This window comes from Neurospora tetraspora (assembly GCF_033439725.1).
Source record: "Neurospora tetraspora strain CBS 560.94 chromosome Unknown B0H65scaffold_2, whole genome shotgun sequence".
Lineage (NCBI taxonomy): Eukaryota > Fungi > Ascomycota > Sordariomycetes > Sordariales > Sordariaceae > Neurospora > Neurospora tetraspora.
In genome coordinates this window covers 2,481,891-2,498,047 of record NW_026944384.1, presented here as the reverse complement: position 1 = coordinate 2,498,047, position 16,157 = coordinate 2,481,891, and the positions used below count along the sequence as shown (strand labels likewise).

Below are 16,157 nucleotides of genomic sequence, written 5' to 3'. Positions count from 1 at the left end.
TCCCCAAGAGACATCGTTCCTTCTGTCCGTTTACACGTACGCCTTGCGCTTCTTGGCCGGCCTGGCGTCGGCATCGTCCTCCTCATCGTCCTCTCCAGCATCCTCGTCATCGTCATCTTCAAAGTCGTCGTCGCTCGCCAGCTCCTGTTCTTGCGCTTGGGCTGTGATGTGTTAGCAAAAGTCCATAAACAGGGAGTGGCGTATAGATGCTTCTTACTAAAGTACTTGATAGCACCAGGCCACAGGTCGTCCGAGAGGGCAAGCGCGAGGCTATCGCCATCCGGGAAGATCTCCAACTCGATCTCATCCTCCTCCTCTTCCTCTTCCTCGTCATCTTCCTCCTCTTCCTCCTTCTTGCTTTCACCGACCTCTGCGGCAGCCTTTCTGGCTTGTCGCTTTTCTTGGAGCTTCTCAATAGCAGCCTTGTTCTCCTCAGCAGATACTCTCCTACCCCTGTAGCCGAACCAGGCAAAGAAGCTAAGGCCTCCGAGCCCAATCTTCTCGATCTGGTCCCTGAGTTCCTTTTGCTTGTCCGTGAAATCGTCACCCTTAACGGTCGACCAATGCTTGCCAGCAGCCTTCTCTTCTTCCCAAACGGCGTTGACCAAGCCGAGCAGGCCACTCGTAAGGTCCTTGCCCTTCTTCCACTTGATGTTCACCGGCTCGCTGACCAAGCCTGTCCAGCCGCCCTTGCTTCTCCGCGACCAGAACTTCTTTTCCAGCACCTTGTCCTCGAAGTACTCGTTCTCGGCGAACTCGAAGCGGAAGAGGACGCTGCGGGGGTCTCCGGAACCACCATTCTCGATTTCGAAGTGGGACACGGAGAAAGAGGTGAGGGACGAGAGCAGGAGGGCGGAGTCTTGAGGTTGGATGTACTCGTCAATGTCTTGCGGCGCCTGCTCGAAGACCAATGGCCAGAAGTTGGGAATCTGGGCTACGACCTTCTCGCGCTTCTCGTAGAGGGGACGGGACAGCTGGACCTGCTGGCGGACTTTCAGATGAGACAAGTTAGTGATGAGTGATACCCTAATACAAGGAAGCGACAAAAATGATGGGAAGACGAGGAACACGTAGAAAAGCGGACTTACTGATCTCGGTCTCGACATCCTCGAACTCGTTCTCGAGGTCGCGCAACTCCTCGTACGTAACGGAGGTTTCTGCCGGGGAAGCCATATTGCTAGGTCGTGCTTGAAGTTTGACGCGAGATACTCTGAGACGTTACTGCCCCCAAGGAAACGAAAGAGAGTACGCGTGAGAGATCTTGCCCTCGGAAAAAAAAAAGTTGTAGTTGCCTTCCGTCGATCGCCTAGTCCTGTTTCATCCACATGCTTCGGCAGGCACTTTCCTGTGACGCGACTTCCGCGAGTACCTTTGCGGTTCACTGCGGGGTTGCACAGTAGCTCAAAATTAGCTTCCCGTCGTTAGTGGAGGTTTATCTGATAGACCCCACCATTCAGCCGTGTAACCGTTCCACTGGGTTTTGGCCCAGGGTACTGCAGCTCGCTGAACCGAGCTCGAATGGGGTGACGAGCAATTTCCATAGCGCAGTCTGTTAGCGGCCGCCAGTGTCCACCACATCCGACATCGAATCTCAATGGAAAGTTCTTCCTCTTGATCAACGGCGATGGACATAAGCTCCACTGCGAGAACGCGTACCCGGATACCCTCCGAAGACTAACCGCAACCTAATGTCCCGGGCTTGTTGTCCAGACTGTCTTCCACCTTCCACCAGAAGTTGGGATGGCGAGGATTGAGATGGGCAATTAACGCCTTCAAGTCGGAAAACAGCTAATCTTACCACCGAGCAAGGTCCTTCCTGCAACTCCAGATACCTGACGACTTTATTGTGTACTTCTCGCGACTGTCAATCGACTTGAATTTTGCTGTTTACCTTAGAGGTATTCAGTTGCTTGGGCAAGAGCCGCAGAATACAGAGTGTGGTTGGTGATGCTGACGGTGCCTTCCTCTTGAGGTACCGTAATGGGCGCCGTGTTCAAAGCGGAAGGAGCTTCCTTCCTCCTCCCACAACCCTTTTTCGCTTCAGGCTCCCACGCTCTTTTCTCGTCTGCTCTTTCGGATTCTTCTCCTTCAAGCTTTCTTAAACACCACACTCACTTTCATAATGCGCAAGGAGACGCCAACACTTCCAACCATCTCTGATCTCACGTCAAACCGTTCGCGACCACTCGCTGATTGGTCAATCTGACATCGGCCTGCTGGGTCTCTTGCCAAAATGGATGTCCGAAGTCGGACTCCAGTGTCGCGGCTACCACTAGGTTCCGGGGGCGTCTGTTTCACACCTTCTGAAGACGTTACGCTAGTCTGCGGATCCGGTTCCTTTGTTCAGTCGGGCTCGGGCCTTGACTTTCTGTTAGTAACAGACTTCACCGTCCCATGGCACATGACTGGTTTATTTTCGACATCCTTTGCGTCAACCTTCTGTAGCCGTCATTTTTTGTTGACCGGTCTTCTCAAGAGTCATCGCACGTCGAGTTGGGATCTAGGCTTTCTCGAAAAGTGTGGATGAAGTCGAGATTCTCTGCCACCTACTTCGAGTTTGACCTTGACCAGGCACTTTTGGTGCACTGTTCGATTTCTGGGAGCTTCCAGACCGTCATCTCCTTAATACTGTTTGCTCATACTGGACCGAACCATCTGGACTGTGTCACCGCCTCCATTGCTAGTCTTCATTGAAAGAGTCGTGTGGTTATTGTTCTGTTAGGTGGAGGTGTAACGCTGGTCAATAGGCCTGGAATTGACTAACAGAATCTTATTAGGGTTGGATCATCGGCCGAGGTGTCTCCGTAACGGCCACTGGTGCGTCAAGGGTCTCTTTTTTTTTCTGATATAAATCCGAAGGGAGCCACTGGGGCGAACTTGACTACTTTTCAAGTTTCCCAACAGTCGAACAACAAGAGAAAGTGCCAAATTCGACAAGGAACGCCCTATCAACACCATGGGTCAGGTTTCGTTCATGGAGGGGAGCAATCCCGAGTCTCACTACCCCGAGTCAAGGGTGCTCATCATCATGACAGGCGGTACAATATGCATGCAACCGTCTGCAGATGGTCTGGTTCCCATGACGGGCTTCTTGAAGAACGCCATGGCTCCTCGCCCTTCGTTCAACGATCCTACCGCTCCGAATGGCAAGTTGCTTGTGAATCTGCACTGGAAGCCCTTACTGACGTAGTATATGTAGTTCAGCTTCGAGCATACAAGAACGGGGCCAAATTGACGTTGGACAGTCTGAGAACGCCAGTCAGCGCATATTCCCGTCACATCCGATATGGCATCCTTGAGTTTACTCCCTTGCTTGACTCGAGTTCCATTTCTTCCATGGGATGGACCGAGATCGCGCTTACCATCAAGGAGAATTACCACTTGTTTGACGGCTTCGTGGTGTTGCACGGAACCGATTCCCTTGCATACACAGCATCAGCCCTTTCCTTCATGATGTCTGATCTGGGAAAGCCAGTCATTCTGACAGGATCGCAAGCCTCCATCTTTGCTCTCCAATCTGACGCAGTCGACAACCTTCTCGGCTCGCTTATTATCGCGGGAACGTTCGTTATCCCCGAAGTCTGCCTATTCTTTCACCACAACTTGTACCGCGGCAACAGGACGACCAAGGTATCGGCTTCCTCCTTCGAGGCATTCGCCAGTCCTAACTGCGATCCGCTGGCCAAGGTCACAAGTCTAGGAGTGGATGTTAACTGGGGGCTGATACGACGGCCCACTCGGATTGCCGAATTTCAAGTGACAAAGTACCTCGACACCGCACATGTGGCCTGTTTGCGTATTTTTCCCGGAATTAAGCCTGAAATGGTCGATTCCGTTCTAAGAGTCCCAAATCTTCGTGGTTTGATTCTCGAGACGTTCGGCATGGGCAATGCACCGGGCGGCGCTGATGGCAGTTTGACCAAGGTCATCAAAGAAGCAATTGACCGTGGCATTGTCATTGTCAACGTGAGCCAGTGCACAAACGGCTTCGTCTCGCCACTCTATGCCCCCGGAACCGTACTGGGAAGAGCAGGCGTGGTATTTGGCCATGATTTGACTACCGAGGCGGCTCTGACGAAGCTATCATATCTCCTGGCTCTGCCAAACCTCACCTATTCTGAGGTTACAGCACAGATGTCGCACTCGCTACGTGGGGAGATGACCGAAATGGCGTTGCCCTCTTTCTCACACCCTGCAGGGAGCATCGATTCGGCTATGGCACGGTTGCCTGCTGCAGGTATGTACAAGGCTCCTTCAAAATGCTACCCTTGACATCAACTAATTATTTTCTTCATCAGACGCCGCTTTCACGGCTCTTGGCTACGCCATACGCAGCGGCGACCTACGGACTGTTCGCGAAATCCTTGAGGGTGACGAGTTCAACCATCAGCTACTTAAGAGGGCTGATTACGTCGGCAACACCCCCGTGCATCTTGCCGCAGTTGGGCCCAATCCAGATATTCTTCATGAATTGCTGACTCGTGGTGCTAGTGTACATCCACGTAACCATGCAAACCAAACACCTCTTTTTCTTGCAGAACAGATGGGTAACATGGCGACTGTGAAGTTGCTGAAGGAGGCTGGGGCGCACTTGTGGAGGACAGAGCCGCATTCAGGCAACGCATCCGAAGCAGGGGACCTAGCGAGTACGACGGACGTTGCTTCAGTTGGTGCCGCAGAAGATGAGGAGGAGGTGGGAGACGTTGCTGAACGCAGGTCCAACGAAAAGGAGCAGAAGACAAGTGATCAGGTGGCAGACACGGTGTCTCCTCGGGACGGATTGGATAAAGGTAGTCTGGTTACAGACGAGTCTTTGGTCCATGGGCTGAAGAAAGAGGATATTGGCAAGTTTGTCAATTAGACCTGGGTGGCCTTGGGCTGGGGAAACGGAAAGAAAGGGACATGCGGGATGGGATATAAAACATACGGAACAGCAAATATATCTTCTAGAAGGTGGTATATCCTTTGTCAACGAACATCTTTGGCTGAAATGGAATCTGACTCTTTAGGCTCAGAAAGACCGTCTAACACAAGTCGACGTGTTCAACGCCAACTGGGGACACTGTACACCCGTGTGCCCTTGCACCATTGAGCATGTTGTTGGGTAGGTTGATGACCTAGGATTTAAGATGACAGCCCAGCTTGAAGTGCGACCTACTACACCATATCGAGTGATCGCGGAGCTTGCATACTTGCTATACGTGGGCGTAAAGCCAAGATAGGACGATCATGAATGGCTAATCACAGTGCTTCAAACAGGAAGTCCTGAATCCATCACCCCATGACATCGCTTCTTTGTCGCCGAGTTTCCCTTTTTGTGGATCACGGCGTGATAATGCTGGGTAATCAAAAACACATGAATTATTCTGCCGAACAAAAAGCGGGAAAACGAGAACGAAGTTGACATGCATTTTAAGCCTCAATCTCAAGGTTACATGAACCGGTTTGAAACAAGCTTGCGACTTACATATGATATCTCACTAGAAGGAACTATTATTGGTTCGCTTCGGAGTTCTTTGATCATCTTTTTCCAGCCGCAAAGCCAACCTCCCCATCAACAAACTAGGCTTACAGCTTGAGGCTCTACGAAAGCCAGATGTAGGTTCGTGGCACCCTACCTCGACCGAAACGGTGAACCAATACGAAGAAGCTGAGGCTCTCGTCACAAGAGAGCAACCGTTCGTTAACGTTAGTTCCTTGTAGCGCGGGGTAGTAACGAACGTACCACTCTTGAGTCCTATGTAGACTAGGATTGGAGCTATCCGCCGGCCCTGTGATATGTTGTTCACGGAGCAACTGCATTGGCTCGGCAAACTTCCCAGTCTGACCCGCGTACAGATAAGCAAGCCTCATACAAGAAACAAGCATCTACACCATGAAGTACGGGCCAGCCTGGAACCTTTCACAGAGTCAAGAAACATATCGGGTCCTGGACCCGATGGACCGATCTCACAGGAAAGGGCGTCATTGGACTTTTGGTCTTCTTCGATGTGAAAAGAGCGGATGTTTCCTGAAGTGCTTTCATCACTCCAGCAGTCCAGCTGAGACAAAGAGGAAAACAGCATCTCACACGGTCTCCTTCAAACCCGTACTCTACCTTCGGCTGCCTGCTTGTGGTCATCTTCCCGACGGGCCTTTTCACGGGAGACTGGTTCCCGCCTATAGACCGGGCTAGGCCCCCTTTCTGTCTCTCTTATTTTCTTTCCCCGGGAACGAAATGATAACGGAACTTTCCAGTCCCGACAAATAAGGAAACACGGCAACATGTATTGGGGGCAAAGAATGTGGTGGATAACGACATGGGACGCTGGATAGCTGCCTTGCTATGCTGAGCTACCTTGAAGCTTGGATACCAAAACACCCGGAACTCGACTTTGTGTCTTGTTGGGCTCTAGACCACCAGCTAGGGCACAAACTTCATGTTCAGAGCTGGAGCCCAAGGATAATCCAGAGAGGCAAGCATGTGCTTTATCCGATGTTTGTCTGTTGGTCCCTCCTACACTTCTCTCTTCTTGGCTGTCCTCCTTCAGGCTTTGGGGAGCATAATTCAGGCAGTGATACACGTTTGTTGTTGTGGAACGTCAAACATGAAAAGAGCGTTGGACAGAAGGAATACTTGAAGGATAGCCCACTCTTCTTTCACCTCGCACGGTACCGCATAATTGGTAACAAGGTTGGGTGGGAGATGGATTCTCCCCTCCCACGTCCCCCTTGATCGTTACAATAATTGCCATCCTGCATGACATATGGACTACCTATAGAAGGCCTGCCGGCAAGGCTGAATATCTACTCCCGCTCTTATCTTTCGGGAATTAAGTTTCAGCGGCTCAACTATCAGCCCCCTTGGCCATCACGAGGTGTCTGGCGATAGAGCAGGAAGGAGGAGGTATAAGTTCACTAACCCCCAACGCCTCCATGACATCTTCTGACGGACTATATCGTCTATCACTGCATACAACATCCTCACGTTGATCACCGTATCGTCTTTCTTTCAATAACCAGAGGTCAACATGAACTGCTTCATGCTCATAATATGGGTTCTCTCCACGCTGGTAGATGCCTCTACCGACAGTGGCGAGACCATCAACATCACCACCACCACCATCAACGACACCACTCAGGCCCCAACAGTGTCACTGCCTGACAACCTCTTAGCGAGCTTCAGCCCCATGCTGGACATGTACGTTCCACCGGCCGTCAGAGATTTCCTACTGTCCTGTCACCGAGCAATCACCAGCTGGCTCGGCTTCGATCCCACAATCCTCCTTTCTCTGGGTCCTATCGTATGGGCCGCCAAAAGGCTCTGGTCCGAGGTGAAAGTGCTCGTGATCGAGGACATCATCTGCAACTGGTTCACCGCCCGAGTCGAGGTCGGCGACGACGACCCGATCTTCATCCACATCATGCGTTGGGTCGCCGTCCAGCCCAACTCAGCCAAAACACGCTTCCTTCAAGCCGACACCATAGCCGGCAGCGCCGACGACCATGACGAGGACGACGAAGCCGGAGCTGTAGCCGCTGCTGGAGCTGCCGCTGTGATCAAAACCGCTACCACCACCACCGGTACTACTACTACCGTAGTCACCAGCACCTCCACCTCCACCACCAGCACCAGCACTACTGCCGCTACCACCACAGACCCTTCTTCCAACACCAGCATCACCACCAAAAACAAGAAGAAAAAACAACAAGCCCCCACCATCCTCCCCAACGGCGAAGCCTGCCTCAACTTCTCCACCCACAAGCACCAAAAACCCCCCCGCTTCCTCCCCGCCGTCAACGTGCCCTACACCTTCACCTTCGCCGGCACCTACTTCTGGCTCAACCGGACGCGCTCCAACATCGCGCACCAGTCCGAGTGGCGGGGGCTCTCGATGCGGCGCGAAGAGAACCTCGTCATCACCGCCGTCGGCTTTTCGGCCTCCCCCATCAAGAACTTTATCCAGTTCACCAAGGAATGGAACCACAACCGCCAAGCAGCGACCACGGTGGTGCGGAGGCCGGCCAGGCCCGAGATGAGGAGCTGGGGTGGCAGACATGTCTGGGCGGAGGTGGCGGATCGGCCCATCAGGCCGATGGATACGGTCGTGTTGGACGAAAAGCAGAAGTTGATGGTGTTGCAGGATATGAATGAGTATTTGCATCGGGAGACGGCGCAGTGGTATGGCGAGCGGGGGATTCCGTTGCGCAGGGGGTATTTGTTTCATGGCCCGCCGGGGACGGGGAAGACGAGTTTGAGTTTTGCGCTGGCGGGGGTTTTTGGACTGGATATCTTTGTGATTTCGTTGCTGGATCAGAATCTGACGGAGGACGATCTGGCGATGTTGTTTACTAATTTGCCGAGGAGGTGTGTGGTGCTGTTGGAGGATATTGATACGGCGGGGCTGGTGAATAGGAGGGAGGAGGATGAGAGTGAAAGTAGTGAGAGTAGTAGTAGTAGTGGTGGTGAGGGGAGTGGGACGAGTGATAGTGAGGATGATTATTTGGAGAGTGCGAAGAAGAGGGCGCTGGAGGTGATGTTTTTGGGGGAGAAGTTGTCGAGGAAGAAGAGGAAGGGGAGGGGAAAGGAGGCGACGGCGGAGCAGGAGGCTCTTGAGAAGGAAATGGCGGAGAAGGTGGCTGGCTTTAAGGAGATGCTTAAAGAGGGTAGTGATGAGGAAAAGGCAGATGAGAAGGTGACTGACGAGAAGGCGACTGACGAGAAGGTGACTGACGAGAAGGCTAGTGACGAAAAGGATTCCACTCCTGAAAAGAAAGAACAGAAGCCTGCTGCCCCTGAGGGCGAGGAGAAGCCCACTTCCTCTGCAGATGATGCCGGTGAAAACGGTGAGAAAACGACGAAACACGAATCTAGCAGCACCACCGACAAGAAGAAGAAGAAGCCCATGACGGCCAAAGAGAAGAAGGACAAGAAGAAGCAGAAGAAAAAAAAGAGGGCGAAGATGTTCGCTGCCACGACGCTTCATAACGTGGAGTTCGTCCGGAGACAGTACGGTCGCAGACGGCCGTCCCCGTACGACCGGGAACGGGGCATTTCGCTATCGGGTCTGCTCAACGCCATCGACGGCGTCGCCTCGCACGAAGGCCGCGTGCTCATCATGACGACCAACAAGCCCGAGAAGCTAGACGAAGCACTACTCCGACCGGGCAGAGTTGACATCCAGATTGCCTTCCTCAACGCCACGCAGGAGCAAGTCAGGGAGTTGTTTGAGAGGATGTACGAGGCTGATGTGGTGGACCCAGCGACGGTGACTTTCACCAAGGTTGGGAATAAACTCACAGCTAGCACCACATCGGCAGCTACTACATCGCCTTCAGTCGTTCATTCCCCTCTTACGGGGATCACCTCTCCTGGTGGTACCGGCACCGGCACCGGCACCGGCACTGCTGCTGCTGAGAAGGACGAAGAAAAACAACAACAGCCCGCCATAGACCCCAAAATCGTCGACCTCAAGCTCCTCGACGACAACAACCTCCACAAGTCCTCCGTCAGCAGTTGCTCTAGTGACGCAACCGTCATCGGCGAGGAGGATAACGCCGCTTCTTCTGCTTCTCCTCCTCCCAACACCCATACCACCACCACCGATACCAACACCACCACCGCAGCAGCAGCCGAAGACAAGCAGAAACAGCAACAACCAGAAAAAGACAAGAAAGAAGGTCCCGTCCCTCTCCACGTCACCCCCCTAACCAGGGAAGAACTCCAAAAGATCGCCAAGGAGTTTTCCCTGAAAATCCCGCCGACCCAGATCCTCAGTCCGGCGGAGATCCAGGGCTTCCTGTTAAGACGCAAGAAGGACCCCAGAAGGGCGTTGGCGGAGGTGGATAAGTGGGTGGAGGAGCTGGTGAAGGCGAAGGAGAGTAAGAGCAAGATTTTGGATGCTAAGGCTATTTGAAGGGGGTGGTGGTGGGTTGGTGGTTGTGGAAGAGAGGAAGGAAGGAAGGGTGGTTGGGTAGTTAGGCTTATGCTGGGAAGGCTTGGTCAATATTGTTTGGGAAGAGGTAAAAGCTGGTCGATTGTTAAGGACGATGGTTTTTGGCTGGTGGTTAGGTATGCAGGGGGCGGATTATTGGGTTGGGTTTGGTTGGATATTCAACACCGCTCTAGTTCAGGCAGGTGAATCGTTGATGATAGGTCCTAAAAGCGTTTGGTATAAGTTGGGAGGAACTGCTGATTTTCGTGAGGGGATTTTCTAGTCAAGTCGGGTCAAATGAACAGGAAGTGTGGTAAGGGGGGATTATGGTTCAACCTACCTCATGTGAGCTATGTATGGCAGCAATATCTTCGGTGGTGTTTTGCAATTAGTTTAATTACCTATTATCATTGACTTTCTGTTCCAAAAAAGCGTTCGACAGAGGGGAAAAGAAACGTCCAATTCGTATTTCGTGATATGCTGATGATGATTGCTTCCCCAAACGCGGCGAATCGTGACCGCCCTTGTATTCCTCAACTCTTCAAAGACTAGGCAGATGCCGCAATCGGGCCTTCACCACCGGGAATCAACTGAGCACAATTGTTAGCTGTTTGTGAACAGGACCGTGATGACGACGATAACCCACCATGCAGATGTTGTTGCCGTTCAGCAGGATCTTCTTCAACTTGGTGTGGTTGCCAGAGTAGTCGCTGATGCAACAAGAGGGAGTTAGTAACTCGCTTCAGGCAATCATCGTCAAAGTGAGGAGCTGGACGTGTCGTACAACTCAGTAACGTCCTCCAAAACCATGTCTGTCGAAAGAGGTTAGCATAAGGCTACAGGAGAGGTCATCAAGAGGACAGGGGATGGGGAGGAGAGGTTGGCTACTTACTAACGTAGTCATCGAAACCAACAAGAGTACCAGCGAACTCTGTGTTCATCACATCGTTAGCCAACACATGCATCGATAACTAAAGTCAAGTAGGGGCTCAGCTGGGATGGCATGACGTGCCCTTGTCTCCCTTCATGACGACCCAGATGCGGGAGCCAACACACTTGTCGATGAGCTCTGTAAAAACGCCACGTTAGCTGTCTGATCCTTGGATATTTGAGCTGTGATACACATATGAGCTCTCTCACTCACCGAGAGGAAGTAGTTGCGAAGCCATGTTGTATGTGCGGAATGATCAAGTCTTTGAGTCTGGATGTCGGAAGGACGTTCAGTGGCCGTTCACTGAGCTTCGATTGTGAGGCCAAGGCGACGGGCGTAGCTGCTGTACAGTGGAGAGGATTAGCAATTCCCACAGTGCCAGTGGGGATCCTGGCGCAAGAAAATGTATGCCTATATCCGTGCATATGAAAATAAACGGGGTATCTAGGCTTCAGCAGCACTCAGCAGCGGCGGCTGGACGTGACAGCGCTGTGGCAACCCAATCAGTTTACATCCCTTGTGAACAAAAGCAAACAGTTCGTGATCATCTGTTGGCGACCAAAGACGCGTTTCTGCCTGCCAGCTACCAACATTGCAACAAGGTAGTATTTTTCCATTCTCAAAGCTTTGTCCAGGTCTCCCTTTTGAAGTCTCAACATCCACTCCTCCGTCTCCGACTTGTGTCTTTCCCCCACTTTGGCCGAACCATACCATTGCCCTGAAACCACTTCTCCGTCCGTTCTTCTAAACCGGCAGCGCCTTGACAACCTGCAACATCCTCCCACGCGTCCCTACCACGCACTCGGCAGCTTACTAGGTACCTGCGCCTGCCATTCATCACTATAATGAGGTCCCCGCACCCTATACCACAAGCCATCGGTGCTGGTGCCAACGCCGTAAACAGCACCACCAGCTTGAGTCTGAGGCAATGCCGCCGGCGCTTCTTTGCTTCCTCGCCTTCATCCTCAATTCCTTCCACGTCCCGTTATCCAGTGTAGGTTCACTGGCTCTTTGAGGTCCTCACCATTTCCGGTTTACTTTGGCTGACAAAGGGTCCCCAAATCAAGACATCTTGGCGCCATGGAGAGGAAAGATCAGACATGGAATTCAAGCCGGGGCATCACGTTTGCTGGCGATAGTCGCCGAGTAGTTGGATACCCGCAACTACCATCTTTGGCAAGATATCACAGCGACTCTGCCGTATCAACAGCCTCAAATCCGGAACCTGTTCTTGATGGCGATGCCGTCAACTCCACAGTAGTACCGACTGGAACGACGTTAGACTCCCAGGGGCAGGAGTTTGTCGATGCACAGGAAGGACTGGAGGAACAGCTCGAAGTCATAATCGAAGACGAGAACGTTGAGTCGAAAGATGAGGATGCTTCTCTCAAGCCTCCCTATACACCACTCAGCTTCACCATGTCCGAAGATCTCTTCAAGGAGGCAAAGAAGGCGGCTGAGGACACTCCAAAGTCTTACTGGACTTACAACCTCTATCGTGGACCTGACAAGGATGGAAAGATGAACAAGAAGGTCGAGGTTCATTATTGCCGAAGTGCTAATACCACTGAGAGGGTCTTGAAGGAATACTTTATGGATGAGAAGCTTCTTGGTCTTGACCTGGAATGGGAAATCAGCGCAAAGGAGAGCCATGGCCCGAGGCAGAACGTGTCGGTGATCCAGATTGCTTCGGAGAAGCGGATTGGCATCTTTCACATTTCGCTTTATCCCGGGAAGGACGAGCTGGCTTCGCCGTTACTGAAGCAGATCATCGAGGACGCCGAGGTTATCAAGGCCGGTGTCTGGATCATGGGCGACTGCACCCGTCTGAAAAAGTTCCTCGGAATCGAGGCAAGGGGAATCTATGAGCTCTCTCACCTGTACAAGCTCGTCAAGTACTCTGCTTCCGGCGAGCACAAGCTTGTCAACAGGCTACTCGTCCCACTGGCATCCTTGGTGAAGGAGATCCTACAATTACCCATGTTCAAAGGATCGGTGCGGACAAGTGAATGGTCCAAACCCCTGAACATGGACCAAATCCTCTACTCAGCCTCCGACGCCTACGCCGGCGTACAGCTCTTCGCCATGCTGGACCACCAACGGAAGCAACTCAATCCCACTCCTCCCCTCCCCTATGCCGCCGAGCTCAAACTGCCCATCAGACTCGCCGCGGACGTCATCCTCGAAGAAGCCGGCTTACAAGACGAACCGCTCCCGGACGAAGCAGCCGCGCCCGACGCCGCTCTATCAGCCGACTACCTCTCCATCGTCGGTGACAACATCAACGTCGAGATCGAAGGGGACGGGAGCACCACCCTCAGCGGCGAAGATGCCCTTACAACCTCGGCCACCACCACCAAAACCACCAAGAAACCCACCAAGAAGACCACTGAACCCTCCTCAACAACAGCCACAAAACGCAAACGCACCCCCGAAGAACCCAAAGAGCCTAAAGAGCCCAAAGAGCCCAAAGAACCCAAAAAAACCAAACCCATCGACCCCCTAATCTCCGAAGCCACCCTCTGGGCCCAAAACTACCTTCTCTCCCGCAAACCCGAACCCCTCGCCCACAAAACCCCCCTCTCCGTCTACCACCTGCGCGCCTACTACCTCTGGTCGCGCAACCCGTCCCTCAACTGCGAAGCTCTGGCCGCGCTGCTGGGCATCAAAACATCCACGGCCGCGCAATATATCCTGATCGCTATTCAGCGGGAAAAGGGACGGTTGTCGTTTGAGCCGAGACGCATGAAGGAGGAGATTTTTGGGTCTGGGGTGATTCCGGAGGAGACTTTGCGGCTTAGGTGGCAGGGTGTGCAGATGTTGTGTAGGCTTTATGAGGAGGCGGAGGCGGGGATTACAACAGGGGATGGGGTGGAGGGGGTGAATAAGGGGAAGAGTGAGTTGGAGGCGTTGGATGAGATTTTTGGGCAGGAGCAGGAGCAGGGGCAGGAGCAGGAGCAGGAAGGGGAGCAGGAAGGGGAGGGGGAACAGGAAGGGGAGGGGAGGGGGTAGAGGAGGTAGATGTAGATGAGGCACAGGCAGAGGTGAAGGTGAAGGTGAAGGTGAAGGAGGAGAGCGTGGAGGATGTGGTGATGGCTGCGTTGGAGGCTGAGGATTTGGACTTGGATGAGGAGTTGTCGCTGGAAAACAGCCAGGGCAGCAGTCAAGGGACGGTCGATGAGGAAGAGGCGGAGAGGTTAAGGAAGATGTCGAGGAGTCACTGAGCCAGTTCTCGTCTCGAGCTGGTTGGTTGGGAACAAGAGAAGGAAGACGACGACGACGAACCTATACCCTAAGGCCGATTGGACTGCTTTTAGATGTTGGTAGCTGAATATTGTATAAACATTTGAACAACGTCTGACTGAGGTCTTCAGTGCCAGGCAAATCTTCAAACGGTACATCTCTCGAGTACACTTCAGTCCATAAGGAATCTGTCATGGATGGTTGTGGCTTCGTCCCTTCCATGATACTACAAAGATGTTTTGTACAGTATTCACATTCCATTTTGTCTATCCTGGGTATATCATAACAACCAAGTTCTTGCTTCCCTTCTCTTCTACATCACCTCCACCTCCTTCTTTTCCTTCTCTTCTTCCCTTACTCAGCATTCACACCCCTCCCCTTATTAATCTGCACCTTCTTATCCTCACCACCGCTGAAGATGCCCAGCTGATCCCACACCACGCTAAACACCTTGCACCCGTCGCCCGTCACGCCGCTCTTCTTCTTCTTGCCCTGCTGGCTCTCGCGCTCGATGACGTACACGGGCTCGCTGACGCTGCCCATGCCGCCCTCGTCCTTGGTCGCCGGCCGGACCGACCGCAGATCCCAGATCCGGCACGTCCCGTCGTGCGAGCCCGAAACCAGCGAGTACTCGTTCTCCGGGTTCGCCGCCAAGCTGACCACCTTGTTGGCGTGCCCGCGCAGCGTCATGACGCTCGTCGCCGCCGTGCTGGTGCGCGGGTCGACCAGGGTGATGTGTCGTGCGGAGGTGCCGCAGGCGAGGAGGGGCGCCGAGGCCGAGGAGCGCGGCAGGGCGGCGAGCGAGAGGAGCGCGTGAGAGGTCGTGAAGGTGCTGACTACGCTGGAGGTGGTCAGGTCGATGGTCTTGACGGTGTGGTCCTGCGACACGGAGTAGGCGACGGTGCGGTCGCGCGGGTCGAAGACGGCGGCCGTGGCGGGCGCGTTGTGGATGTTCATGAGGGCGAGCGGGCCGCGCTGGGCGGCGGTGACGGAGGTCGTGAGCTTGCGGCGCTTGGAGGTGTGGGCGCCGGGGAGGAGCGAGGAGTCGGAGACTTCGGGCGCGGAGGCCTTGGAGGTGGTCCAGAAACCGATGGAACCGTCGGCGGAGGCAGTGAGGATGCGCTTGGAGGCGCCGTCAACCTCGAGAGAGTCGATCGAGGAGGTGTGGCCGTACAGCTCGAGGGTGGGCTTCAGCTCGCCGCGGCGCTCGTACGACTCGCCCGACTCGGTGTACTTCCATACGCGAACTGTGCGGTCCATGCCGGCCGAGGCGATCTGAGTGCTGGAGAGGAACTTGGCGGCTTTTATGCTGGCAGTGTGACCACCGTGGCTGCCCGAGGGCGAGGTGCCAATCACGTTTCCGGAGGCGTCCCATATCCTGAGGAGACCGTCGTACGAGGCAGAGAGGATGCGGTCTTGGCCGCGCTGGAAGTTGTCGCCGGACCAGCGGCCCGCGGGGGAAGTGGCAGAGAGGACATCGACGGCGCTGACCCAGTCGTCGTGCTCGAAGCTGGCCTCGTATGTTGGTGGGATCAAACTGCGAACGTACTGAAGGGTAATGTTGGTTTCGAGCGAGAGGCCGTTGGCGTTGAGGTACTCTTCGAGACTGCCGCGAAGGAAGCTGCCGTTAACGAGGAAGTCGAAGGGAATCGAGTCGGTGTCGAGCATGGACTCGGAGTTGAGAATACGGGAGAGGCCATAACGGCGGATGTCGGCGGGGACGAGGAGCTGGCGCTTGCTCTCATCGAGCTGGATATCCTCCTCCTGGGTGGTGAAGGTCACCCGGACCTGGGCGCCTGATTCGGTAGGGTGGTCCATGGCGGTGCCTGTACTGTATATTATGTGGCTGTGTAGTTACTGTTTGGTATGGGAGGGTCGCAGGTTATCAATTGACAAGTAGAAGTCGGGAGGATACTGTAAAGTGGATGTTTACTTTGCAGCGGACATCACAAGGCCATGGAGGTGTCAAATCGAAGACTCCATCCAATTTTTTTCTGTCCAGCCTTGCAGCGCAGGGGTCTGGAGTGTTCTAGCTACCCCACGTTCGCTATCTTATCGGAACTTTATAG

The 16,157-nt window shown here is 53.7% G+C and overlaps 6 protein-coding genes across 6 annotated transcripts; 3 read left to right on the top strand and 3 right to left on the bottom strand.

The window, feature by feature from the left end:
• Nucleotides 1-30: 30 nt before the first annotated feature.
• B0H65DRAFT_419117 (nucleosome assembly protein) lies at nt 31-1,173 on the bottom strand (the record flags this gene model as incomplete). Its single annotated transcript, XM_062824184.1, has 3 exons — nt 31-161; nt 218-991; nt 1,089-1,173. The coding sequence occupies 3 exons, from the start codon at nt 1,171-1,173 to the stop codon at nt 31-33; spliced, it is 990 nt and encodes a 329-aa protein (XP_062684242.1).
• A 1,569-nt stretch (nt 1,174-2,742) lies between these two features.
• B0H65DRAFT_104428 (asparaginase-domain-containing protein) lies at nt 2,743-4,910 on the top strand. The gene is made up of 3 exons (XM_062820470.1): nt 2,743-3,146; nt 3,200-4,237; nt 4,299-4,910. The coding sequence occupies exons 1-3, from the start codon at nt 2,957-2,959 to the stop codon at nt 4,859-4,861; spliced, it is 1,791 nt and encodes a 596-aa protein (XP_062684241.1). The 5' UTR covers nt 2,743-2,956; the 3' UTR covers nt 4,862-4,910.
• A 2,100-nt stretch (nt 4,911-7,010) lies between these two features.
• On the top strand, nt 7,011-9,896 carry B0H65DRAFT_421259 (BCS1 N terminal-domain-containing protein; the record flags this gene model as incomplete). Its single annotated transcript, XM_062824331.1, has 2 exons — nt 7,011-8,675; nt 8,721-9,896. The coding sequence occupies 2 exons, from the start codon at nt 7,011-7,013 to the stop codon at nt 9,894-9,896; spliced, it is 2,841 nt and encodes a 946-aa protein (XP_062684240.1).
• A 566-nt stretch (nt 9,897-10,462) lies between these two features.
• B0H65DRAFT_506442 (putative U6 SNRNA-associated SM-LIKE protein LSM5) lies at nt 10,463-11,083 on the bottom strand (the record flags this gene model as incomplete). Its single annotated transcript, XM_062828060.1, has 6 exons — nt 10,463-10,504; nt 10,561-10,624; nt 10,699-10,726; nt 10,807-10,845; nt 10,927-10,983; nt 11,059-11,083. 6 exons carry the CDS (start codon nt 11,081-11,083, stop codon nt 10,463-10,465), a joined length of 255 nt encoding a protein of 84 aa, XP_062684239.1.
• Nucleotides 11,084-11,362: 279 nt separating this feature from the next.
• B0H65DRAFT_567784 (uncharacterized protein) lies at nt 11,363-14,069 on the top strand (the record flags this gene model as incomplete). Its single annotated transcript, XM_062830375.1, is given in 7 exon segments — nt 11,363-11,839; nt 11,913-12,147; nt 12,160-12,420; nt 12,430-12,519; nt 12,529-13,664; nt 13,674-13,741; nt 13,873-14,069. Coding segments are annotated over 7 exon segments (2,136 nt in total). The 5' UTR covers nt 11,363-11,690.
• Nucleotides 14,070-14,442: 373 nt separating this feature from the next.
• B0H65DRAFT_421974 (WD40-repeat-containing domain protein) lies at nt 14,443-15,906 on the bottom strand (the record flags this gene model as incomplete). The annotated part of the gene is made up of 1 exon (XM_062824372.1): nt 14,443-15,906. One exon carries the CDS (start codon nt 15,904-15,906, stop codon nt 14,443-14,445), a length of 1,464 nt encoding a protein of 487 aa, XP_062684237.1.
• Between the last annotated feature and the right edge of the window lie 251 nt (nt 15,907-16,157).

Bases quoted from the DNA above. Each gene is read 5' to 3' on its own strand.
- B0H65DRAFT_104428 (XM_062820470.1), top strand. From the start codon at position 2,957: ATGGGTCAGGTTTCGTTCATGGAGGGGAGCAATCCCGAGTCTCACTAC. The intron at 3,147-3,199 runs GCAAGTTGCTTG...TAGTATATGTAG, and splicing joins CGATCCTACCGCTCCGAATG to TTCAGCTTCGAGCATACAAG. The intron at 4,238-4,298 runs GTATGTACAAGG...TTTCTTCATCAG, and splicing joins GGCACGGTTGCCTGCTGCAG to ACGCCGCTTTCACGGCTCTT.